The sequence below is a fragment of the Oryctolagus cuniculus genome, chromosome 7 (assembly GCF_964237555.1).
Source record: "Oryctolagus cuniculus chromosome 7, mOryCun1.1, whole genome shotgun sequence".
Lineage (NCBI taxonomy): Eukaryota > Metazoa > Chordata > Mammalia > Lagomorpha > Leporidae > Oryctolagus > Oryctolagus cuniculus.
In genome coordinates this window covers 110,708,118-110,735,254 of record NC_091438.1, presented here as the reverse complement: position 1 = coordinate 110,735,254, position 27,137 = coordinate 110,708,118, and the positions used below count along the sequence as shown (strand labels likewise).

General features: G+C 46.0%; 1 protein-coding gene across 10 annotated transcripts in view; it reads left to right on the top strand.

Annotated features, from left to right (window-relative positions):
- The window catches only part of PATJ (PATJ crumbs cell polarity complex component), a 438,074-nt gene that overhangs the window by 332,735 nt on the left and 78,202 nt on the right, over positions 1–27,137 (top strand). For 6 of the 10 annotated variants that reach the window (XM_070078397.1, XM_070078392.1, XM_070078391.1 and 3 more), the window contains one exon: positions 25,555–25,629. The exons of the other annotated variants lie outside the window; for them this stretch is intronic. In XM_070078397.1, coding sequence (XP_069934498.1) covers positions 25,555–25,629 — 75 coding nt within the window. The remainder of the gene's footprint in view (positions 1–25,554; positions 25,630–27,137) is intronic. 10 annotated transcript variants of the gene reach the window in all.

Below are 27,137 nucleotides of genomic sequence, written 5' to 3'. Positions count from 1 at the left end.
TTTTCATCTTGCTTTCTTTTCAGGAATGGATTATTTCTGTTTTGTACCACCTGAGAAAGGACTGGTGCTGCAACTCCAGAACAGGAGAAGCGGCTCCATTCCGGGGATGCCCCAAGCACTCGGCCCCGCCTCATCCCTGCCTGCATTGTGCTGTCTGGCACTAACGAAGCAGTCTCTCCTTTAAGTCAGGTTTCATGTTGGGTTCTTCTAAGCCCAGAGCTGTGCGTTAGCCCTAGAGGCACAGGAAGAGATGTTGAGTTAACTGGTTGACTCACAGTACACCCTGCTTCTGTTCACCCAGGAGCTGGGGCCTTTGGAAAGGAGCTGTTTTACCTCCTTCCATGGCCTGGTGTTTCATGTTTTGTTATATACTACTTATGGAGCATTTGCCATGTGCCACACACTGTGCTGTGTTCCCCCTGTGTTTCCTAATCGTGGTGGTGTAGGAGCTGATACCATTGCTTCACAAGTGAGCAAACAGAGACTTAGAGAAGTTAGTGTTTTGCCAAAGGTCCCCGGCTTGTGTTGGGATAGACCGGGAGATTGCCCCAACTCTCTGTGACTCATGATACGCTTTCCACCCTGCAGCCTTGTGCTCCCTAGGTTAGGCTACAAATTCCAGAAAGAAAAAGGAACTTTGATTTTCTTCCATGTTTCAAAATGTCTTAGAAATCTCAAAGAATTACTCACTCGGGAGTGTCACCTTGATTTGTTGGCAGCCAGAGTTGTTCATTTTACTTCAGGGAGTTTGAGAAATCGCCCATTTATCTCCTTTCAGCTTTTAGAAAATAATACATTGGGACTGGCATAGATTCTGTGCCCCAGAAAGTGGACTGACTGATTCTTTGGGGCTGCAAGGAGGAATGGAGGTTGTAGTGGGCCACCCTTGGGCAAACGCTTTGCAGCACTGAGGAGAGTGGGCGTGATCACTGTTATTCTACAGCAAGGTGTTCAAAGTCGCACCACTCCCCTTTTTGAAAGTAGGCTGCGTAGCAACACCAACACATTTCAGACTGGGAGCCCCTTCACTTTAAAACACTGCTAACTTGGTTTTTCTTTTGTTTTGTTTTGGGGACTGTATCTCCATAGGTAGGTTAGGGGAAAGTCTCTTGAAGAAACAGCATTTTGTAAGGAGGAGCCCCCAGTTTCACCCACAGAGGAAGCAGCAAATAAAAAGTGAGAGCTCTCGCTTGCTTGCTGGAAGAGTCTGCTAGTTCCAAAGAGGTTCCCTTGCAGGTCACAGGAAAAAGCCATCCATCGTGCACCCCACCCTGGAGTGAGCTGGGTTCCCAGCAGCACGGCAATGGAGCTCCGCCTCACCCAGAATAGAAGGCTTTCCTGAGTCCACTGCCGGCATCTGTCTGTCTCCCTTCTGTCTCCTCATGCTACCTTTCTCTCCTTTGGCTATCTGAACGTTTCTCTGTCACTCTTTCAGTAGACTCCATGCCTGGTATAGCTGAGGTACAAAATGTAGCCTACATTTGGGCAACTTCTCTGGCATAAATAGAAATGGCCCACTATAAAGAATTTCTAAGAGTGTGGTCTCCGGCAAGTCGCTTAACCAAGCCACGCCCCCTGCCCTCAGTTTCCTCCTTTGAAGAGTGGCAATAATGAGAACATCGTGAGGAAGCAAGTGAGCTAGAAACTGTAAATCACATAGAAGAGAATAAGGAGGCTGGCACCGCGGCTCAATAGGCTAATCCTCCACCTGCAGCGCCTGCACACCGGGTTCTAGTCCCGATTGGGGTGTCGGATTCTGTCCCAGTTGCCCCTTTTCAGTTCAGCTCTCTGCTGTGGCCCGGGAAGGCAATGGAGGATGGCCCAAGTGCTTGGGCCCTGCACCCCGTGGGAGACCAGGAGAAGCACCTGGCTCCTGCCATCAGATCAGCATGGTGCGCCAGCCGCGGTGCGCCGGCCATGGCAGCCATTGGAGGGGGAACCAACAGCAAAGGAAGACCTTTCTCTCTGTCTCTCTCTCTCACTATCCACTCTGCCTGTCAAATAATAATAATAATAATAATAATAAAAGAGAATAAGGCAAATGGTTGGCACTTAGTGGGTCCATTTCTTCACTCCAGGAGTATTTGTCCTAGTGCCACTGTGTCCCAGACATTGAATATACAGCATCGAACAGTGTGTTCGAAAACACTTGCCTCAGAGAGAATCATTCCAGAGTGGGAGGGGGAAGGGAGATCATTTATAAATTATAAAATCCTAGATTGAATCATCTGAAGCTGACATTTTTGTAGGTTAAAAACTTCATGTGGTTCAACCTATGTCATCTTGCTATAGAGCATTTGTGCCTGTTCCTTGTCTTAGTCATTCATCATTTGATTGCTTCTGTTCTAAGGCCAGTGCAGACCCCCTGCGCCAGTGCACCATCTTGGGATTATTGCTGGGTGTTCCTGGTCAGAGAGCAACATGTGACCTGTACAGACTTCTGACTGTTTTTACTCTTTGTTTATGGCAGGACGGTTGGGAAAAGTAAGCTCCAATCCTCTGAAACTGTCTTGCTTTCTTCCTTTTGGGGGCAAATTTCTCATCAAACACTGTGCCAGACCCTGTGGGACTCACCAAGGAGAGAACACACACCTGGCCCCTAAGAAGCTCCCCCTCTAGCTTTAGCCAGGCTAACGACCCTTGTGTCTGGAAAACATACCAGAGACTTACATTAGAGAGAGGTGCAAGAGAGTGTTAAAGGAGTTCCAAGGAGGGGAAATCATCTCATCCAGAGACGAGGGAAGGCTTCCCAGGACCTCCCATAATGTGAATCTTTGAGGATGAGAAGGCAGTTGACCTCTGAAGGTGGCACAAATTGGAGACTTGTTCTTCCCGCCGTCAACTGTGGTCGGCCTTGGTGCCTGTCTCAGTAGCCCCCAGCTTCAGAAGGTGTTCCACGTCTCTGAAGTACTTTCAAAGGGGAAATAACTTGTTTGTAGATCAGACGATGGTTTGTGAAATGTTGATTCCAATGGTGAGAGACCAGAGGCCAGGAAGTGTCTGGAATCTATTTCAGAAGTCTAGGTGAGAGCCTGTTAAGACTATTTTGTAAGCCTTTTGAGAAGAACTTTTTGAAAAGTTGTACAGAGCTTTGCAATTTTCATCTTCATTAGCTTAATTTTAACATAGTTGAAGTGCAAACACAAGGACCAGACAATTTGGACTCCAATCCTGATTCTGCCATTTTTATGTAAAATTTAGTCTTCATATCTACTTTTTGTATTCAGAATTTCTTTTAATCCTTTTTAGTATGTCTGGACAAAACAGTGTTTACATTTACAGTTTAAACAGCACACTGGTTTTTTTAAAAAAATTTTATTCATATTGTAAGGCCGCCAACAAAACACACGAAACACCAGAGTAAGGGAAAGAGTTTATTGGGGGAAACCCAACAGACTGGAGGAAAGGGGCAAAGAAGGAAAAAAGAGAGAAGGAGAGTGGAAGAGAGAGAGACAGAGACAGAGGTCAGGAGACGGAGAGAAAGAGAGCCATGTGTTCAGGAACAGGTCCTTTTAAATCTTTGCTGAGGGGCAGGTAGGGAAGTAGGAGCAGCGAATCCCATTAGGATGGGGGTGTGGCTGACACTGGTGGTTGGGCCATGTGGCTACCTGGCTTCCAGCAATGGCAGCAGGGCTAGAGCCTAGGATGGTGTCAGGACTGCGCCATTTTACCAACACGTATAAAGAGAACAGATTTCATGTATTTCATATATACAATTTTAAGTCCATAATGGTATTTCCATCCTTCCTATATTTCTTTTTTCTTTTAATTTTTTTAAAGACTTATTTATTTATTTGAAAGAATTACAGAGACAGAGAAAGACATCTTCCATCTACTGGTTCACTCCCCAAATGGCTACAATGGCCAAGGCTGGGCCCGGCTGAAACCAGGAGCCTGAAGCTTCTTCTGGGTCTCCCACATAAGTGCAGCACTTGGGCCATCTTCCTCTGCTTTCCCAGGCACCTTAGCAGGGAGCTGGATTGGAAGAGGAGCAGCCGGAACATGAATCAGAGCCCATATGGGATGCCAGTGCCGCAGGCAGTGGCTTAAACCACTATGCCACAGCGACGACCCCTCCTTTTAATTTTTACAATAACATACTTTCAGTTTACTTTATAGTCACAGGCTTAAGCAAAAGAATCTTAGGGAAATGATTTAACCTCTCCGTGACTCAGTTTTTTTACAACCAAAATGGGGGAAAGAAACAAAAGGTTGTTGCAAGACTTCACATAGTTACTTTAGAACCAAACCAAGTACACCATAATCACAATTTAAAAGTAAGTTGTTATTAATGGTGATGATGATTTGTAATTCTGGTTAAAGCCTTGAGATTACATATAAAAGGAAGAGCTTTTGTTTTTTCTTCAAAGTTCTTTGTTCGTTTTTACTTGAGAAGCAGACAGACAGATCCGTCTGCTGGTTCACTCCCTGAATGCCCACATGGGCCAGAACAGGCTCAGGCCAAAGCCAGGAACCTGGAACTCCATCCTTCCTCCCATGTGAGTGGCAGGGACCCAGTACCTGAGCCATCATATGCTGCCTCCCAGGGTGTACATTAATTAGTAGGAAGCTGTACAGGAAGTGGAGGCAGGACACAATCCCAGGCACTCTGAAATGGGATTGAGTAGGGGAGTGGAGTTGAGGGCGGCACTGTGGCACAATAGGTTAAGCTTCCACCTGCAGTGCTGACAGCCCGTATGTGTACTGGTCTGGCACAAGCAGCATCTTTTAACTATTTATATGCCACAAATCTCTATGTTAGAGTTCAGGATTTAGAAAAAGGGAGATGAAAATCACAAGTTCAGGGCTGGTGCTGTGGCACCCACTACACCACAACTCCGGCCCCAGCAGTAAAACATTAAGTTGCCTAAGATCACCCAATGAAGCCTAGATCCAGATTGGAGACTGCGCTCCAAAGCACTGTGTAGTACAAAGAACAAACCGATATCAAAGAATAGCAAGACTCAACATCAGTAACCGTCAGGGAAATGCAAACAAAACCACTGTGAGATAGCACCTCACCCCTGTTGCCGTAGCTATTATCAAAAAGACAGAAAGTCACCACTGCTGGCCAAGGTGTGGAGAAAAGGGAACTCTTACACATTGTAGGTGGGGATGTAAATTGATTCAGCACTGCAGAGAACAGTATGGAGATGTCTTTTAAAAGTAGAAATAGACTTGCCATATGATCCAGCCCTACAATGTATCTGTGCAAAAAACAGGAAATCACCCTATCAGCGAGATCTCTGCTCGTCATGTTTATTGCAGCACTGTTCACGATAACCAAGATACAGAAACAACCAAGGTGTGATCGTCACATGAAAGGATGAAGAAAATGTGATACAACACATTTTGTTTTTTCTTCAAAGTTCTTTATTTGTTTGTTTTTATCTGAAAAGCAGAGAGACAGATTTTCCATCTGCTGGTTCACTCCCTGAATACCCACAAGAGCCAGAATAGGGTCAGGCCAAAGCCAGGAACCTGGAACTCCATCCTAACGGCCCATGTGGATGTATATATATACACGCACACAATGGATACTATTCAGCCATTTTTTAAAAAGAATGAAATCCTGTCATTGGCAGTGAAATGATGGAACTAGAGGACATCATGTTAAGTGAAATAAGCTAGACACAGACAAATACCGCATATTCTCCCTTATATCTGGAAACTTAAAAAAAATCAATCTGATCATTGAATGTTCATTAATGGAGGCTGGGAAGAATAGGAGTTTGGATTTTTAAAAAAAATAGTGTAAATTGGTTGTCACAGATTGTAACAAAATACAAATAATATAAAATGTTAATAATAAGGGAAACTAGGTGTGGAGTATATAGGAGCTCTTTGTACTGCTTCGCAATTTTTGTTTTGTAAATGTAAAACTATTTTGAAATATAAAGTTAAAAGAAAAATAACAAAATTACACTGAGATATGAATGTATGATTTTCTTTCTTTTTTTTTTAAGATTTTATTTATTTGAGAGGTAGAGTTACAGACATAGAGAAGGAAAGACAGAGATAAAGGTCTTCCATCTGCTGGTTCACTCCCCAGATAGCTATAACAGCCAGAGCTGAGCTCATTTGAAGTCAGGAGCTTCTTCCAGGTCTCCCACGCAAGTACAGGAGCCCAAGCACTTTCCCAGGCCATAAGTAGAGTTGGATTGGAAGAGGAGCAGCTGGGGTGTGAACTACCCATACAGATTCTGGCACCACAGAGGCTTAGCCCACTGTGCCACAGCACCAGTCCTGAACTTGTGATTTTCATCTCCCTTTTTCTAAATCTTGAACTCTTAACATAGAGATTTGTGGCATATAAATAGTTAAAAGATGCTGAAACATTCCTCTTATAGCTTTTTTATTGATAAATAAAGTACAGATTGAGCTTCAAACGTAAAGTGAAAGAAACTAAAATTTTTCAAGGAGCCAGCCTGTGCCAGGTGTCTCCATACCAGCCGTCTTAGTTCACCCAGTGATGCCCATGTCATTGGCCCTATTTTCCTGGTAAGGAAATGGCAAGTCCACTCCCAATTCCCCATGGCTGTGACTCAAACCCAGTTCCCTTTGTCTCTAAAGTCTATCTTCTCTACACTGTAGTTCGCATAGACAGCCCTTCTTAAAATAGAGATTTCATTGTGAGACCTGTTGGTTCAAAAAATAAATACTAATCAAGCATCTCTTTGCTGTTAAACCCAGTGTTGTGTAGGAGATCTGGCAATGGGCAGAACTGTCAGAGCTTCTCAGGTGGCTCGAGGTGTTCCAGGACAAGTGCTCTCATCAGTTTGCTGTCGTTAGAAGCCCAGTGGGCACGTGAGAAGGAATGGAAGAGCCAGTACTGCCTTCTCACCAGTAGCTATCCTGGGCCCTTCCCACAGCCTTTGGATCACTGACCCTGTCAGATTCCATCATTTTCTGCTTGGCTGTCAAAGTCAGTTGACCTTTTGTTTTGTTCTTATCCACTTATTTCTCTATGCTGTTGCACTTACTAATAGTTAAATGATTTAAAAGTAACCAGCTTACAATAAAATAATAAAAGACAAATAACCCAAGTAACTAATGGGCAAGGATCTGAATCCGCATTTCTCTGAAGATGTACAAATGGCCAATAAGCACATAAGATAGCGCTCGGCGTGTTTCTTTATCACTAGAGAAATGCACATCAGAACCACAGTGCAGTGCCACTCCACGCCAGTAGGATGGTCATAGTCAAAAAGACAGCTAATAAGCAGTGCTGACAGGCTGGAGAACACGGGGCTCTCATGCATTGCTGTTTGAATGGAAAGCATGCAGTTTTTTACAATATTAACATAATCACCATGTGATCCACTTTCCTGAATGTATACTCGAGAAATGAAAACATACATCTACACAAAACTTACATGCTGATGCTCATGGCAGCATTATTCATGATTGCCCAAAAAATGAATCTACCCAAGTGTCTATAAACTGATGAATGGATTAATCAAATGCTGGATCAATCAAATGCTGACAATGAGATATTATTTTGTAATAAAAAATGAAGTGCTGATATGTGGTGCCACAACTACCTGTTGTGTTTTTCTATTTATGTGAAAAGAAACTAGTCATTGCCTGTGGCTGGGAATGTGGTGACAGGTACAGGGTTTCCTTTTTAAATCATGAAAATATCCTTAACTTATATTATGATGATGTTTGCACAACTCAGTATATTACAGTCATTGGATTACACACTATAGGTGAGTGAATTTTATGATGTGTTAATTATGTATCAAAAGTATTTTTAAAACAGGAAAAGGAAAGAGGGAAAGAAAGATATATAGACAATCCACAAACAAAAAGGTGACTTTTTTAAAAAAAAGATTTATTTATTAGCAGTGGAAGATGGCTCAAGTCCTTGGGCCACTGCACCTGCATGGAAGACCTAGTGGAAGCTCCTGGCTCCTGGCTTTGGATCCGTGCAGCTCCAACTGTTGCAGCCATCTGGGGAGTGAGCCATTGGATGGAAGACCTCTCTGTCTCTGCCTCTGCCTCTCCTTCCTCTCTCTTTGTAACTCTTTCAACAAAAAAAAAAGGGGGGGGGGATTTATTTGACAGGCAGAGTGGACAGTGAGAGAGAGACACAGAGAGAAAGGTCTTCCTTTGCCGTTGGTTCACCCTCCAATGGCCGCCGCTGCAGCCGGCGCACCGCGCTGATCCGATGGCAGGAGCCAGGATCCAGGTGCTTTTCCTGGTCTCCCATGGGGTGCAGGGCCCAAGCACCTGGGCCATCCTCCACTGCACTCCCTGGCCATAGCAGAGAGCTGGCCTGGAAGAGGGGCAACCGGGACAGAATCCGGCGCCCCAACCGGGACTAGAACCCGGTGTGCCGGCGCCACAAGGTGGAGGATTAGCCTATTGAGCCACGGCGCCGGCCTGGGGGGGATTTATTTGAAAGGAAGAGTTACAGAGAAGCAGAGGCAGAGAGGTCTTCCATCCGCTGGTTCACGCCCCAAATGGCTACAATGGCCGGAGCTGAGCCAATCTAAAACCAGCAGCCAGGAGCTTCTTTCTGGTCTCCCACGAAGGTGCAGGGGCTCAAGCACTTGGACCATCTTCTACTGCTTTCCCAGGCTGTAGCAGAGAGCTAGATTGGAGGAGGAGCAACAGGACTAGAACTGGTGCCCATATGGAATGCTGGTGCCACAGGTAGAGGCTTAGCTTACTATACCACAGTACTGTTTACACACACACACACACACACACACACATCCCTTTTTAAAGATTTTATTTATTTGAGAGGTAGAGTTACAGACAGACAGAGGGAGAGACAGAGAGGTCTTCCATCCACTGGTTCACTGCCCAGATGGCCGCAACAGCCGGAGCTGGGCCCATCCACAGCCAGCAGCCAGGAACTTCTTCCAGGTCTTCTACGCAGGTGCAGGGTCCCAAACACTTGAGCCATCTTCTACTGCTTGCCCAGGCCATAGCAGAGAGCTGGATTGGAAGTGGAGCAGCCAGGTGTTGAACCAGCACCCATATGGGATGCCGGCACTGCAGACATGCTTTACCCACTACACTGCAGTGCCAGCCCCAGAAAAGTGGCTATTTGGCAAGTGTTGAATAATTTACACCCCAGCAGAAAAGGCTCAGTTTCTTTGTCCATCAAAATTACATTCTAACTCTCTTTCATAAATTTTTGCACTCTACTTACTTCTACACCCTCTACTAGATCCTAGGAAGGCTCTGCTGAAAGTAAAAAGACATGAGCTCTTGTGTTGCTAATAGTCTTGCTACCCAAATGATTTTACAGATAGATTCCATCTCTACTTTGATCAGAACTAAGAACTAGGCTGGCGCCGCGGCTCACTAGGCTAATCCTCCGACTTGCGGCGCCGGCACACCAGGTTCTAGTCCCGGTCGGGGTGTCGGATTCTGTCCCAGTTGCCCCTCTTCCAGGCCAGCTCTCTGCTGTGGCCAGGGAAGTGCAGTGGAGGATGGCCCAAGTACTTGGGCCCTGCACCCCATGGGAGACCAGGATAAGTACCTGGCTCCTGCCATTGGATCAGCGTGGTGCGCCGGCCGTAGTGCGCCAGCCGCAGCGGCCATTGGAGGGTGAACCAACGGCAAAGGAAGACCTTTCTCTCTGTCTCTCTCTCTCACTGTCCACTCTACCTGTCAAAAAATTTTTTTAAAAATTAAAAAATAAAAAAAAAACTAAGAACTAGAGGTGCTTGGTGGTCAGGGAGAATATGATAGGGAATTTGACCTTGCTCACCAGGGACCACTGACTTGAGATTGAAAAGGGAAGCTGGCAATACAATATCTGTCTGGTGTCCATGGAAGACTTTTTTTTAAGATTTATTTTTTCATTTGAAAGGCAGAACAACTGAGGGAAAGGAAGACACAGAGAAATCTTATGTTTGCGGATTCACTCCACAAATGGCCAAAGCAGCCAGGACTGGTCCAGGCAAAAGCCAGAAGCCCAGAATTCCATCCTATTCTTCCTATTCTCTCATATGGGGCAGGTGCCCAAGCATGTGGGCCATCTTCTGCTCCTTTACTAAGGCACATTAGCAAAAGTGGAGCAGCTGGCACTCAAACCAGCACTCCGATGTAGGATGCCAGCATCACTAGCACACTTAACCTGCTGTGCACAATGCCAGGCCCCAGGGGAGGTTAATTCTAGGACACATACATACCCTGCTGCTGCCCACAGTTACCAAAATCTGCAGATGCTCAAGTCCCTTCTATAAAATGATGTAATGTTTGCATTAACCTATGCATATACTTTAAATCATCTCTAGACTGCTTATAACACCTAATACAATGTGAATGCTATGTGTATAGCTGCTGTCCTATATTGCTTAGGGAATGATGTTGGGAAGGATAAGTGTGTACATGTTCAATGTAGACACAGGTTTTTTCCCCCAAGTGTCTTTGATCTGGGTTTGGTTGAATCCAAGATGCAGAACCTGTGGATACTGAGGACCAACTGCAATTTGGAACAGAGCCAGAAGTCAGGGAGGGTGTTTTGTTATCTCAGAGCCTGAGAGTCCTGTGAACTGTAAGCTCTCAGTTGCCCAAACTGGGGAGTTGGAGAGGTCAACAGGAGCCAGTCCACATTAAGGAGGTGATCACTGTGGTAACAGCACGAAGAAGCCATGGGACACTGTGGGTTCACTGTGGCTGCAGTGTTATGGTCAGATTGGACAGGGCCAGCATGATTGATGATGGACTGAGTGAGAGTTAATTGCAGCCGAATCAGTGCACAAGACACTCTCATAGTTTGTTTGCAAAAGGCCCTATAAAAAAAATGTGCTTAGCTCTTCAGCAGGGCTGTGTATGTGCCTGCCAGGTAAGTTCCAGAGAGAGTGCTGCCAGTTACAAGAATTTACCTTTCTTGCCAGAGTGCAAACCTCCTTTGTGTTCTTTAAAGTTTTCCTATGAATGCAGGTGTAGAGCTATTAAAATGGCAGTGGTTCCACAGTCTGAGTCTTGAGAACACCACTGTCCCAGGTGTGGGGAGCAATCCGGACTAGACTGAGTTACTCGAATTAAGACTTATTCTATGCATCTGCTCTCCCACAATATGGCGCTGGGAGAGAAGTAAACAGCTTCCGCACAGCTGCCTCCAGTTCAACTGATAAACTGTAGGACTTGCTCCTGATTGGAGAGCAGCGTACTCGGCGTGTGGGCAGCCGAGTTGGGATTGGCGGAGGAGGACTATAAAGGAGGAGAGAGACGGCATGCACCAGGAACATCTATGGGGAACATCTAAGGGAACCCGTGCAGCCCCCGAGAAAGCCGGCCGGCGGTGTGCCGCTCCCCTGCGGAAGTGGGGAATGCGGCCAGGGGGAACTGCCCTTCCACGGAGGTGGAAGGGATAGTAGCCAACCCGGGAAGAACCAGCAGCAAACCCGGGGAGGGCCAAGCAGACGAAAGAACAGCGCAGGGTCCTGTGTTGCTCCTCCACGAAGAGGGGGAGCGACATAATGGTGCCGTGACTCGGATATGAAGCCTAGGCAGGGTTTAGTGTTGCTCCTCCATGAAGAGGGGGAGCGACATAATGGTGCCGTGACTCGGATAGGAAACCTAGCTCGGATAGGAAACGCAGGACGGATAGGAAACCTAGAACGGATAGGAAACCTAGGACAGATATGAAACTTAGGAGGGAAGAAATGACTCGGATTAGGAAACCTAGGTCGGATAGCAAACTTAAGAGGGAAGAAACGGGAAGAACTGGGAAATTACCGGAGAGAGAGACTAGCAAACAGCCTAGGGAAAAGCCGGACGAAAAGGGTGCTGGAAGAAGCTATTGAAAGCCTAGGCATAGACTCAGATACGGACTACGGGGGGAAGCTGGGAGAAATCTCTAAGGTCGAAAGCGAAAGTGAAAGCTAGAACAAACAGACTCGGACGCGGACTGTGGGGAGAGGCCAGGAGAAATGAGGGAGGAATACCGTTGGAGGAAAGCTTGGGGAAACATACCGGGTAGAGAAAAATGTTAGGGAAATTGAAGCCGCGGGGGGCAGGCCGAGGCGGAAACGGAAGCCACTTTGGGGTTCTCAAGTTAGCCCGGGAATAGGGGGCGAAAAGTTGAAACCAGAAGCTGAAACGTGAGCCAGGTTGGGATCCGTCTGATTAGCCCGGGGAGCAAAGGACGGGAAGCCAAACCGTGGGGCGGAGACGTACGCTGGGTTGAATTCGCCAGGCTAGCCCGGGGAACTTAGATTGAATGCTAGTGGCGGACACGTAAGCTACACGCTGTGTGACTCGCGGAGGCTGCCGTGCGCAGAGAGAGCGTGCGGGGCACAAGTAGATAGGGAACGGGGCTGGCGTAGGCCGTGGTGCAGACGCGAAGGGCGTGGAGACCGCGGAGCGCGCGAAGCCAAGTCGCGCAAAGCCGGGAAGCTGCGCAGATGAAAGAGGCGCGGGCTGAAGCAGCTCAGCTGGGAAGCCGCCGAGAAGTAGCCTCGGGGCGGGCAGCGGGAAGCTGCGGGGATAAGAGAAACAGAAGTTTTAGAAGTAAAGTGAGAGAAATAGGAATGCTGGAAGATAGAAGTGGAATGGGAGAAATAGGAATGCCCGGAGATAGAGAAATAGAGAAATAGAAAGGCCTCCCCTCAACATGGCAATTAGAAGGCTTGGATTCGGTCTGCCCGATTAGTGAGGCGATGAGCACCTGGGCGGCTAGCAGCTTATGCGCCGCAGGTCACCGAAGACAGGCACGAATTAACATCAGTAAGGCTTCCCCCACAATACAACAATGAGAAAGCTTGGATTCGGTCTGCCTAATTAAGGCGGTAAGCGCCAGCAGGCGGCTCGACCAGAGTGTGAGCCGCAGGTCACCGAACACAGGCACGCATCAGCGCCTAAAAACCTCCTCACAACATGGCGAAGAGAGGACCCGGATTCGGTTTGCCTGATTATAGGACTTGTAAGAGCCTGTGGCAACTCTAGCAAGTAGAGCAGAGTGTGTGCCGCGGGACACCGAAGACAGGCGCGTATCAACGCCAAAAAATAAAAAGAAAGGGGGATCTGTGGGGAGCAATCCGGACTAGACTGAGTTACTCGAATTAAGACTTATTCTATGCATCTGCTCTCCCACAATATGGCGCTGGGAGAGAAGTAAACAGCTTCCGCACAGCTGCCTCCAGTTCAACTGATAAACTGTAGGACTTGCTCCTGATTGGAGAGCAGCGTACTCGGCGTGTGGGCAGCCGAGTTGGGATTGGCGGAGGAGGACTATAAAGGAGGAGAGAGACGGCATGCACCAGGAACATCTATGGGGAACATCTAAGGGAACCCGTGCAGCCCCCGAGAAAGCCGGCCGGCGGTGTGCCGCTCCCCTGCGGAAGTGGGGAATGCGGCCAGGGGGAACTGCCCTTCCACGGAGGTGGAAGGGATAGTAGCCAACCCGGGAAGAACCAGCAGCAAACCCGGGGAGGGCCAAGCAGACGAAAGAACAGCGCAGGGTCCTGTGTTGCTCCTCCATGAAGAGGGGGAGCGACACCAGGTCTTGGCCAGCAGCCCAGGATCGCCCTGCTGCAATGCCCAAAACCAATGTGCCCAGCATTTTGCCCCATGTTGTAAAACTGTTTAGCAACAACGGAGTCTGTGAGCCAAGTGATGCTGGTCATGATAGATCTGGATGATGTACAGAAGCTTTAATCACATTTTAGTTTGCTCAGAACTTTTCAGTAACCTCTAGACTTTCCAAACCAGCACTGGAGGATGTCTTTGCCACTATCTTTTCTTGTGAAACAATTTCGCATCTGTAGGACAAGAACGGAAAACTGAGAGTGTTTAATTCTGCTTGAGGAGGCATTCAACCCTTAGTTTCTTTGTGGAGATTTTAGAATTTACAGGGTAGCAAGATGGCTGAGGGAGGCATGAGCTGCTTCTGGAATTATCAAAAACCTAAATGAGCTGTGACATGGAAATTCACGCTGCAGCTAACAGTGCCTTTTACCATTTCAGAGTTCCCACCAGCTGGAACAACAACATCTTAGGAGTACTTTTAACTCTACCATGATATGCTAGATCCATGTAACATTTGCAAGGATGCTTATTAAAAGATCAGTGTTGCACATTATAATATCTCTAACAGACTGGTAGCACTTGCTTTCTCAGATGAAAAATGCTGTCGGATACAAATCGTAGGCTCTCAAGCCTAAACAAACAACTGCTGTTCAGTAGTTGTGACCTGGGGAAGCGCCCTGTGCAGTCCGCATTTCTTCATCTAAAAGTGGGGGAGTCTTTGCTGAAAGGATTAAGTATGATTTTATTTGAGGATCTGCTAGCATGATATTGGACAGAAGTAGAGAAGCCAAGAGCTTCCCCTGGGTCTCCCGCATGGGTGCAGGGGCCCAAGCACCCGGACCGTCCTCCACCCAAGCACCCAGACCTGATTTCCCAGGCATATTAGCAGGGAGCTGCATTGGAAGTGGAGCATCCAGGACTGAAACCAGCATCCATATGGGATGCCAGTACCACAGGCCTGGGCTTTAACCCACTGTGCCACAGTGCCATCCCCTGTCCTATACAATATTAATAATAAGTTTGAGCTAAATTTTGTAGATCAGGAGATTTGACATTGAAATCATGGTTTCCGTTTTCTATTGAAAGTGGGCCACTGTTCCCAGCTGCCTCTTCCATTGTGTACCACCACTAGTTTATTCCAGTTCCCGCTTCCCACCATTCTCTTAGCCCAGCCTGCCTCCCTTCCTCACATGAGGAGCCCAAGTCTACAGTCCTGGTCTGATGCTGGAGACAGAGCAGTGGACATGCAGGTCCTGGAGCAGGATGTGAAACCCAAGAAGTAGATGAGGGCTGAGTGGTAGAGGGCCTGGTGGACCAGGACTAAATCAAGGGAATCCTTTGGAATGATGTTTAACACAGAATTATAATTATGAGAGTAGCCTTTGGAAAAGATACTCCTGCATGCTCCGTAAAGAATCGGAGGGGACAGCACTTTGGAGCGAGCTGTCACCTGAAGTGCCACTATCTCATGTGGGTGCAGGTTCAAGTCTCAGCTGCTCCACTTCTGGTCCAGCTCCCTGCTAATGGCATCTGGGAAAGCATCAGCATATGACCCAAATCCTTGGGCTCCTGCACCCATGTGGGAGACTTGAAAGAAACTGCTGGCTTCAACCTAGAACAGCCCTGGCCATTGTGGCCATTTAGGAATGACCCAGTAGAAGATGGCCCAGTCCTTGGGCCCCTGCACCCTCATGGGAGACCCAGAAGAAGCTCTTGACTCCTGGCTTTGGCCTGACCCAGCACTGGCTATTGTAACCATTTGGAGAATGCACCAGTGGGTGGAAAACCTCTTTCTTTCTCTCTTTCTCTTTCTCTTTCCATCAAATAAACAAATAAATCTTTTAAAAAAAAGAGTACTTTGTAAGTAGTGAGATAAAAGCAAGTGAAATCAGGAAAAGGTGACTGTGGTTATAACCCTGAATAAGGGGCAGTTTGATACGTCACTAATTGGAAAAGGAAGAAAGGGAAGAAGGGGAGGAGGAGAAAGACAAAGGGATTTGTGAAAGTAGATAAGGTATTTAGTTTGGAAATTTGATTTTAAGAGTCTGCCTTGCTATGTGATTTCTGATGCAGGTTCAGTTTATTAATTGTTACTGCTGTGCTTGATTTAAAATTATTCCTAAGTGTTTTTAAAGTGGCGGCATCCAAGTTTGGAAAAATAGTTTAAAATGTGTTTCTGATGATTATAGACTTCTTGTTATGGCTTATTTCAGGCTATAATTCCCAGGAATAATATCCTGCTCATTTTAAAACTGTCTTGACTTGTGTGCATAACAATCCACTTTTACCCCCAATTTGTACTCTGTAAAGAACTGCTGGTATTCTGGCTTGGCCATTGGGAGAAGATGTCACTGTGTAAGTCTTATTTTCTATTTTAGATCCAATATGAAAACTGCAGTACTGGCCAGAGTCTGGGAGCTCCCTGTGAGGAGCAGGAGATTGTGTGTGTGTCAGTGCTGGCCCTTCTTTTATGACAGTATACAAACTGTCAATGGCAAGGTTCAAGCACACTTAAATATGTGGCATTTTTCACAGCTCATTGTTCTTTCTGTCTTGTATGTCTGAAAACCACTTGAGATCTGCCCACACAACAAATCCCCCTTTCCTGGTCATAAAAGAGACAATAGATTTATGGTCAAGTCTACTTGCATCGTGTGGCATTTTTTTCTTTCTCTTCACCTCTGCATGATACATGAAGACAGTAGAGAGACATGAAGGTAATGGGCTAAATAACCTCATGAACTCAAATATAGCCGAAATATAGGTGTATATATATTTAGCAAATTCACATCTTTGCTGTCTGTTAGCTCCCTTTCAATCCCAAACACTTTTGCTAGTGCACTGTTGAGACTTGTTATTCAACTTGATTTTTAGCTTGCCTGGAGGGAACCATGTGCCTCTCAGATCCTTGTCTAAGCTGAGAAGTAATGCTACAGTGGTGATTCTTAGCTGTGGGCCCAGGAAAGTAACGTGACTCACTGAGTCCACCCCCTCTCTGAGCCCACAGCTCCTCCCCCTTCGCTGAGTCTGAATGTTTTCTGTGGCCCGGGGAAGCCTCAGTTGCACACATGACTTTAAGATCCTGTTATCTGAAACCTGCACTGATTATGTAATCTTTTAAAGCACATGATAAGGCCAAGGTCTCTTAGGAATTGAGCAAATGTAACCTGAAAGCCTGCTGTGTCCCATACACAGTGCTAACTACAGAGGATATAGCAGCAGACAAGACAGTTGTCAACCTTCAGCCAACTCTCAGAATTGCTGAGAATGAGATCAGCTGAAGTTTTTATAGAATTTACTGTGCACTCCAGTAGGCACCATTTTCTTTTTTGTTTGTTTATTTGTTTGAGAGGTAGAGTTACAGACAGTGAGAGGGAGAGACAGAGAGGAAGGTCTTCCATCCATTGGTTCACTCCCCAGTGGCTGCAATGGTTGGAGCTGCACCAATCTGAAGTAAGGAGCCAGGTGCTTCTTCCATGTCTCCCAAGTGGGTGCAGGGGCCCAAGGACTTTGGGCCATTTTCTTTCTACTGCTTTCCCAGGCCATAGCAGAGAGCTGGGTTGGAAGAGGAGCAGCTGGGACTAGAACTGGCGCCCATATGGGATTCCGGGTGCCACAGGCAGAAGATCAACCTACTGTGCCACAGCACCAGCCCCCATTCTTGTTTTTAAAGTTATGATATGTCTGTTATTTATTGATTTGACTTATTTTGATTTATTTATTTGAAAGTCAACACAACAGAAAGAAGGAGAGAGATCGTCCATCTGCTGGTTTGCTCCCCAAATGGCTATAACAGCCAGGACTGGGCCAGGCAGAAGCCAGAGTTAGGAACTCCATCCTGTTCTCCCACATGGGTGGCAGGGGGCCCAAGTATTTGAGCCATCCTCCACTGCCTTCCCAGCTGCATTGGCAGGAAGGTAGATCCACTCATTTGTATTTTATATTGAATCGATTCCTTTACTATTCCCATTGTATAGATAAGGAAACAGGCATAGAGATATTCAACTAGTAAATGTCATAGCTAGGATCTGAGCCAACTTTAAGTAAGTGTTGATCGGGATTGAAGAGCAAAGTATTCTAGAAGCACTTTCTCATGTGATTTCACATCACCTGGTGGTTTAGATGAGTAGGGACTGCGCTGGGTCCAGCCCAGCAAAGGGTTGTATTTTCCTGGTGTGTTCAAAGCCCACAGACCAAACTCAGCAGCAGACCTTGAGTTTGTTTGTTGTTTATCTGACAGTTGTGTTCTTAAAGTTGTGAGTCCGGATGCTTTTAGGCTGAGCAACCTTCTCTCACTTGTTATCTTACAGTCAGTTCACTTCATTCCCCTCCTGTGGGCTGCATTTGAGTTTATTGTCCTGATGGTCTTTTCTGGGAGAGATTAATTCCACATTGTTTTGCTCTGGAGTCTTCTGGTTATAAGTGACAGGACCTTAACTTGACCTTATTTAGACAAAAGAGGAAATTGACCAAAAGGATACAGGTTTTTGCATCTTTGATTTTCATTTTTTATGTAACTGTAGAAAGTGCAGGGTTGATGCTTATCCTCAGGGACAATTGAGACCAGAGACAGGGAGCCCCCAAAGCATCTGTCAGGTTGTGTGGTTGCTTCTCTTCTAGGCAGACTTCCTTCTCCAGCATGCTGTGAGGATGGCTGCCAAAAATTTCTAAGCCTCTCCACCAGAAACAAGCTGACTCTCTTCCCTGAGGTCCACTTGGAAAAACCCATAGATACTTGCTTGTTTGGGTGTCTGCCCTTGGACCTGTTACTATGGCCAGAGAGACAGAACGTTTTGATTACACAGCTTTGGGACAGAAGTCAACCAGTTTTTTGGGGATTGCAGGCTTGGCATCTTTCCTCGTTATTATCCGTTATTAAGATATCGCCAGCATGGTCTTTTATCTTTTATGTCCACCCCTTAGAAGCTCCTACTTTTTTTTAGAATAATTTTCCTGGCTCACAAAGGATTTTCCTTCGGGAGCTCAGTGTGCAGTGTGCTGAGGATTATAACACGTAGTCAGAAAGTGTCATATCAGCTTATTTCATGAAATGAGATGATCTTTCCACATGTTTCCTTAGTCGTCTTATTAGAGATCCTTTGTGCAAAGTCAACAGCTTAGAATGTCCCCAACTCAGCTTGGAAGGCATTGAGAGCTCTTTTGATGCAATAGTTAGGAAATTAGCAAGTTCTAAATTCACATTTAAACATGAAACAGAAGAAGGTGACCCAAGGTCACTGCTGTGGCTAGTGCCATGAATTGTTCTTTTTTCCCACCCCAAGTTTGAAACAGACTTGACTTGTTCTGACCCAATGTTGAATCTAAAAATGGTAAAAAATGGTATCCATGGGTCAAGGTTGACTAAGAAACTTGTGTCTGTTGTTAGAAGGAGGTAAACAGTGCTTTCCTTTTTCCTTGTGGTTTATTCCTTAGTTGAGAGCAGGGCTGTGGGTGTGTCTGGATTAAGTTCTGCCTTAGCAAATAATTTAGCATCTGTGTGCCTTAGTTGACTCACTTCTAAGTGAGGATATGATCGTCCGAATACTGTTGTGTTGTCTGTTGTGTCTCAACGAAAGTGTGATGTGCCTCGCTCAGTAGCAGCACATAGTCAGTACTCAGTAAGCTCTGTCGTCATTGTCGTCATCATCATGTAGCAACCCACACGTTGGCCTGCAGGTTTAAGGGTAAGCAAGGTAAGAAATAGGACAGTGAGAGAAGATTTTGCAGAAGTCCATCTATATTTTTGAGAACAAGATAAGGGGGAGCACTGCCACTTCTCAAATATGTGCTACCTTCCACATGCCTTCACACATGTCATTCAGTTCTTCATCATCATTTCTGTGTTTTTTTTTTCTTTTTATTTTTTTGACAGGCAGAGTGGATAGTGAGAGAGAGAGAGAGACAGAGAGAAAGGTCTTCCTTTGCTGTTGGTTCACCCTCCAATGGTCGCTGCGGCTGGCGCGCTGCGGCCAGCGCACCACGCTGATCCGATGGCAGGAGCCAGGTGCTTCTCCTGGTCTCCCATGGGGTGCAGGGCCCAAGCACTTGGGCCATCCTCCACTGCACTCCCGGGCCATAGCAGAGAGCTGGCCTGGAAGAGGGGCAACCGGGACAGAATCCGGCGCCCCAACCGGGACTAGAACCCGGTGTGCCGGCGCCGCAAGGCGGAGGATTAGCCTAGTGAGCCGTGGCGCCGGCCTTGTGTTGTTTCTTTAAAAAGCTATCTCACAGAATACGTGTATGTCGTAAGTACAAGGGCTCCTCTGTAACCCTTTCCACTACTGGCCCATACTAGGTGCTAAGTAAGCATGTGTTGCAGTAGCTTTGCTCATAACCCCTTATTCAGATAGCTGGTTCTACATTCTTACTGTTGTAGAAAATGATGGCTTCTTGGCACTACTACTGCTAATAAGTAGCAGAACCAATCTGACCCTAGATTTTCTGCCTTCTATTCCAGTGGTCTTTTATTTGTAAGAGCAAATGATCAGGAAGAATTAAATTATTCATTTCCCTATGTGATACATAAATTGGATTTGTCATCTATAGCTAGGGAAATCAGCTCCTTTGTCCTGCTGATGGTTAATTGTGGTTTAAAACAAGGTAGAATTACAGATCTCCAGGATCATTTTCAAGTACAGGTGCTTCTTTTGTTCTTCATAAGGACATTTAACCCACACTGGAAGGAATAATATGTCTGGTTTCTGTTTATAAAGCAGTTTAGAATTTTTACTCTAAAGAATCTGCATAAGCTTTATTGACCTTTCTCATCTTTTTTCCTCTCTTTTCAACTGATCCTTTAAAGTGGAGGCCACAGGGTCGCCTTCACCGTGCATCCTTCTTTTCATGGCTGGTTCTAAAATCCATCCATGTGCATTTAAGTTCCCAAAGTTTGATTCACTCAGTGCTAACCTTTGGTAATACTCCTTTTCTAATATTTTTTTTTTTTTTTGACAGGCAGAGTGGACAGTGAGAAAGAGAGAGACAGAGAGAAAGGTCTTCCTTTACAGTTGGTTCACTCTCCAGTGGCCGCTGCGACTGGCATGCTGTGGCCGGCGCACCGCGCTGATCCGAAGCCAGGAGCCAGGTGCTTCTCCTGGTCTCCCATGTGGGTGCAGGGCCCAAGGACTTGGGCCATCCTCCACTGCACTCCCTGGCCACAGCAGAGAGCTGGCCTGGAAGAGGGGCAACCGGGACAGAATCCGGTGCCCCTACCAGGACTAGAACCCGAGGTGCCGGCGCCACAGACAGAGGATTAGCCTATTGAGCTACGGCGCCGGCCCTTTTCTAATATTTTTTTTTTAAGATTTATTTATTTATTTGAAAGTCAGAGTTACACAGAGAGAAAGAGAGGCAGAGAGAGGTCTTTCATCTACAGATTCATTTCCCAGTTGGCCACAATGGCTGGAGCTGCGTGGATCCGAAGTCAGGAGCCAAGAGCTTCTTCCAGGTCTTCCATGCTGGTGCAGGGGCCCAAGGACTTGGGCCATCTTCTGCTTTCCCAGGATACAGCAGAGAGCTGGATTGGAAGTGGAGCAGACGGGTCTTGAACCAGTGCCCATATGGGATGCCTGCATTGCAGGCGGCAGCTTTACCTGCTATGCCACAACGCCAGCCCCTCCTCTTCTAATCTGCCATATGTTGAAGGAACAAATTATACAAAGTTGATTGTGTAAGGATTTTTGAGACAGATACATAAGAACATAAAATCTAAAGTTGCAAAAATAGTGATGAAATAGATTACATGCTACAGAATTGGTACCAGGGAAGGATTATTAGATGCGGTAATTTAAATAAATATATATAATTTTTTTTAAAGATTTCTTTATTTACTGGAGCATCAGAGTTACACAGAGAGAGGAGAGACAGAGAGAGACAGAGGTCTTCCATCTGCTGCTTCACTCCCCAACTGGCCGCAACTGGCTGGAGTTGTGCCGATCCAAAGCCAGGAACCAGGAGCTTCTTCCGGTTCTTCCACATGGGTGCAGGGGCCCAAGGACTTGGGCCATCTTCTACTGCTTTCCCAGGCCATAGTAGTGAGCTGGATCAGAAGAGGAGCAGCCAGGACTCAAACTGGCACCCATATGGGATGCCAGCACTGCAAGCAGCAGCTTTATGCACTATGCCACAGTGCCAGCCCCTATATTATTTTAAAGATTATTTTAAAGATTTATTTATTTGAGAGGCAGAGTTAGAGAAGGAGGGAGACACACAGAGAGAAGTCTTCCATCCACTGGTTCACTCTCCAAATGGCTGCAACGGCCAGAGCTAGGCCGACCCGAGGACAGGAGCCAGGAGCTTCTTCTGGGTCTCCAATGTGAGTGCAGGGACCCAAACACTTGGGCCATCTTCAACTGCTTTCCCAGGCCATTATCAGGGAACTGGATCAGAAGTAGAGCAGCTGGGTCTCAAACCAGAGCCCATGTAGGATACTAGTGCTGCAGCTGGAGACTTAACCTACTAGACCACAGCACCAGCCCTTAAAAACTTATTTATTTATTTGAAAGAGCTACAGAAGCAAGAAGGAGAGAGAAAGAGAGATCTTCCATCTAGCGTCTGTGTGTGGAGTCTCAAGACTCCACAAATGGCCAGATCTGAGCCAGACCAAATCATCCTGGTCTCCCACATAGATAGCAGAGGTCCCTGTACTTGGGCCATCATCGTCTGCATTCCCAGGTACATTATCATGAAGCTGGATCAGAAGCAGAGCAGCTGGGACTCAAACCAGAGCTCTAAAATGGGATGCCGGCTTTGCAAGCAGCAGTTTAACCCACTGCCACAATACCAACCATGAAAAGAGGTTAGTTTTGAGTTTGCTTTATATGATGTTTAGGAGGAAAGTTTTTAAAATGGGGGGAGGGGTGGCAGTATTCTGGCATCTTTTTCCCATAAGGAGGATATTAGAATCTAATTGTGTGAGCTAAGTCTAGTCCTAAAAAAATGTTAGAAGATAAGCAGCTCAGGGCCAATGCCTGCAGCGCTGGCATCCCTGGTTCGAGTCCTGGCTGCTCCACTTCCAATCCATCTCCCTGCTAATGTGCCTGGGAAAGCAGTGGAGAATGGCCCAAGTCCTTGGGTCCCTGCACTCATGTGGGAGACCCAGAAGAAGCTCTTCGCTCCTGGTTTCAACGTGGCCCATTCCTGACCATTGCAGCCATTTCAGAAGTAAACCAGTACATGGAAGATCTCTCCCTCATTTTTTTTTAAAGATGTATTTATTTATTTGAAAGAGTTACACAGAGAGAGAAGAGGCAGAGAGAGAGGTCTTCCATCCTATGGTTCACTCCCCAGTTGACCACAACAGCCGGAACTGTGCCAATCCGAAGCCAGGAGCCAGGAGCTTCTTCTGGGTCTCCCACACGGGTGCAGGAGCCCAAGGACTTGAGCCACCTTCTAATGCTTTCCCAGGCCATAGCAGAGAGCTGGATCAGAAGTGGAGCGGCCGAGTCTCGAACCAGCAACCATCCAGATGCCTGTGCTTCAGGCGAGGGCATTAACCCGCTGCGCCACAACACCGGCCCCAGATCTCTCCCTCTTTAATTCTCTCTCTCTCTCTCTCTCTCTCTCTAACTATGCCTTTCAAATAAATAAATAAATCATTTAAAAAAAATAAGAAGATAAGCAACTCAAGTAGTGGCAGGCAGCCAGGGGACCTAGGCTCCAGATTCAAGCTATTATGTGCTGGGGTTAAATCCTATATGAAGTAGTGGATTACCAATGATGTAAGGGTGAAACTATAGTTTGGTATGGTGATAATGACTACCTAGGCAAAACTGGATCACTTCTGTTGTATTGTTACAAATCTGATGGGAGCTCGTTGAAGAAAGTGTGTGTGAGTGTACCCAGAAAAGAAACCCCAGGTAGGAGATGTCAGGTAGTTACTTCAGCGTGCCCTAGAGGAGATAGTGTCCTGTGCAGGTCCTTGTGCTGACCGGCCCAGCCCCAGGGGGCAGCTAGAAATGTACAGTGATAATAGCTCACTTGCATTTGCTATCAGAATGAGCTTGTTTATTAAATGTTACTATTTTCCAAGTACCCTGCTAAGTGCTTTCATGTATTGCTGCATTTAATCCTTTCTTTTTCTTTTTCTTTTTTTTGGGGGGCGGGGGCGGGGGTGGGGGCGAGGAAGAGTTAAACAGTGAGAGAGAGGGTCAGAGAGAAGGGTCTTCCTTTTTCTATTGGTTCACCCCTTAAACGGCTGCCATGGCCAGCACCCTGCACCGATCCAAAGCCAGGAGCCAGGTGCTTCCTCCTGGTCTTCCATGAGGGTGCAGGGCCCAAGCACCTGGGCCATCCTCCACTGTACTCCCGGACCACAGCAGAGAGCTGGACTGGAAGAGGAGCAACCAGGAAAGAATCCAGTGCCCCAACTGGGACTAGAACCCGGGGTGCCGGTGCCACAGGCGGAGGATTAGCCAAGTGAACCGCAGCGCCGGCCAACATTTAATTCTTTCAACATCCCTATAGTATAACTATTCTTATTTTTTCCATTTTATAAATGAGGAAATTGAGACTTGAAGAGGTCAGATAACCTGCTCCAGTTCTCAGAACTCTAGGATCACAAACTCATGCTAATACTCCACTATGCAAATCACACCTCTCTTCTCATTTCCAGATCAGGTTACCTACCTAACATCTGTGTACCAGCCTTGCCACCTGGGTATCAGTTAACAAGGGAGAGTGCAAACCCATCCTTTCTCCTCTCCAAATCAGCCTCTTTACTGCCTTGTCCAGGATAAATTACATGAATTCATGCCTTAAAGTCAACCATCAGATGATCATTTCTCCTATAAATTTGCCTATAAAAGTGGATGGAGGAAGGGTCACTTAAGCCACTGCTTGGAATTCTAGTACCCTTCAAATCACAGTGCCTGCGTTCAACTCCTGGCTGCACTCCCAATTCCAGCTTCCTGCTGATGTGCACCCCGCGAGGCACTGAGTGATGGTTCAAGTAGTTGAGTCTCTGCTACCCATGTGGGAGACCCAGACTGCATTCCCAGCTCCCAGCTCCACCCCAGACAGACTGTTGCAGGAATCTGGCAAATGAACCAGTACAGTGGATCTCTCTGTTTCTCTCTCTTCCCCCAACCCCACCTCCTTGCCACCATCCCCCCCCCCCCTTTCAAATAAATACATTTAAAATTTTTTAAATGGATAGGATATGGTGGGAGGCAAACATTTTGGTCAGTTTACCAGTGACATTCATTTCAGTGAATTAACTGCCATTCAGCTATGCAGTGTTTTCAGAGTTTGTTCCTCTCCAAGTCTGATCTCCACTCCTCCATGGGGTTTAAGACTAATCTTCACATCTCACTTTAGTATCTTTAGTAGATGTGCTTTTTGCCTCTAATCAAGCATCTTAAGGGGGGAAATTTTAATATCAGATTTTGGATCCTGAGAGAATTTTAATTTTTTTTAAAGATTTATTTATTTATTTGAAAGTCAGAGTTATACAGAGAGAAGGAGAGGCAGAGAGAGAGAAGTCTTCCATCCGATGATTCACTCCCCAGTTGGCCACAAGGGCCAGAGCTGCATCAATCCGAAGCGGGGAGCCAGGAGCTTCTTCCGGGTCTCCCACATGGGTTCAGGGGCCCAAGGATTTGGGCCATCCTCTACTGCCTTCCCAGGCCATAGCAGAGAGCTGGATGGGAAGTGGAGCAGACGGGTCTTGAACTGGCGCCCTTATGGGATGCTGGTGCTTCAGGCCAGGGTGTTAACCCACTGTGCCATAGCACCGGCCCCAAATTTTTAATATTCAATATAATGTAGACATAGAAATACTAGTAACAGGAGAAGACAATCCTGAGGCTGAAATGACCATCAAGTGGTAACTGATTGATCTAAAGCCTGACAGATCTCAAAGGGCCCAAAAGCTTTTGGAAATGACAAGCCTGCATTCATTTCTGAAGCTGGAACAGAGGGGTGAGTGGAGCTTTTTATGCCTGGTGTTTTGGTCGTTTTTGTAACACACCAAAGCCTAGATAGATGGTGCTTAGCTAATGAAGTTGGAAAGTGCAGTTAAGCCCTACAGTGCTGCTAACTGTCTCTTTGCGGTTTCAGGAAGATGCATCGCAGGTGGTTGGTCAAGGCATGATGACAGATCAGCAGAAGGCACTGGAGTGCCCAACTGACAATGTATGTAACTAGTCCTTCAGGTTTGCCTCTGCTGGTGTTCCTGGTTAGCTGGGTCCCAGAGGAAAAGGCGATGATTACAATGAAATCAAATCCTGTATTTCTTTTCAAGAGGTTATGATGGGTCTTGCCATCTGAAGTCAGTGCATCCCTATGTCACTGATTTTTTGCAATGTGTATGGGGAAATCCTCTGTTCATCTTTCTGTACCAATGACCTGAGCAGGTGTTTAAAAGAACATTCCTAGAAACACTCTTGCACTTAAATTCTGAGAGCACCATGTCTTACAGTATCATAAATAAAAGTTGTGCATGGAAGAACTTATACTTTTGTAAACATATAAATACAAAAGCATTTGTGTTCCCTACATGTTGAATTTGACTTCTCAAAAAAACTATTAACATTTATCTTAAATTTTTGAACTTTTATTGCTGTTAAGCTTTTTCCATGTTTTTCAATCCTGATTTTCATTTCTGTGTACTAGCTTATACTTTTGTGCCACTAAATTGCCATTATTAACTATTTTTATGTTCAAAGAACTGTAGTGGCCAGCATTGTGGCACAAGTTAAACTGCTACCTACAAAACCAGCATCCCATATGGGCACCAGTTTGAGTCCTGGCTCCTCTACTTCCAATCCTGGGAAAGCAGTGAAAGATGGCCTAAGTACTTGGGCCCCTACCACCTATGTTGGAGTCCCATATAGAGTTCCAGGCTCCTGGCTTCAGCTTGGCCCAGCCCTGGGGAATTGCAGCAATTTGGGGAGTGAACCAGCAGATGAAAGATCTGTTTTTCTCTTTGTCTCTCCCTCTTTCTCTGTAACTTTGTGCTTCAAATAAATAAATAAATCTTTTTTAAAAATGTAGAATACTAGAGCTAGCAGGACATATATACTATTTCATAAATTGCCAAAGACAATGCCTTTTTTAAAAAATTATTTATTTGAATAATAGAGAGAGAGCTCTCATCCACTGATTCACTCCCCAAATGCCTGGAACACCTTGCACTGGGCCAGACTGAAGCCAGGAGCTAGGAATTCAATGCAGGTCTCCCATATGGGTGGCAGGGACCCTGTTACTGGAGCCAGCATCTGCCTCACAGGGTGCACATCAACAGGGAGCTGGAATCAGGAGTGGAGCCAAGACTTGAACCCAAGCACTCTGATACAGATGTGGGCATCCCAAGCAGCATCTTAATCTCTGTGCCAAATGCCCACACCCTTTATCAAATTCTTTTCTTAATTTAGAATATCTTTGAAAATTCTCTAAAATTATATGCTTAAAGCCATATAAAAACAAATAGGTGTGGAAAATACCTTAGAAATAACCAGTCCAGTTCATGAAAATCTTCAAGCCATTTTTAATATCAGATTTTGTTTTATGTAATGTATTTGTAAATACAATTGATGTGTTAATACTTTATAGACTACTACCTATCTCAAGGCACATATCAAACATCTCTAGAGTTGAATTTCAAAACTAGGGCAAATCCCAAGCATCATCTGGCCTTACTC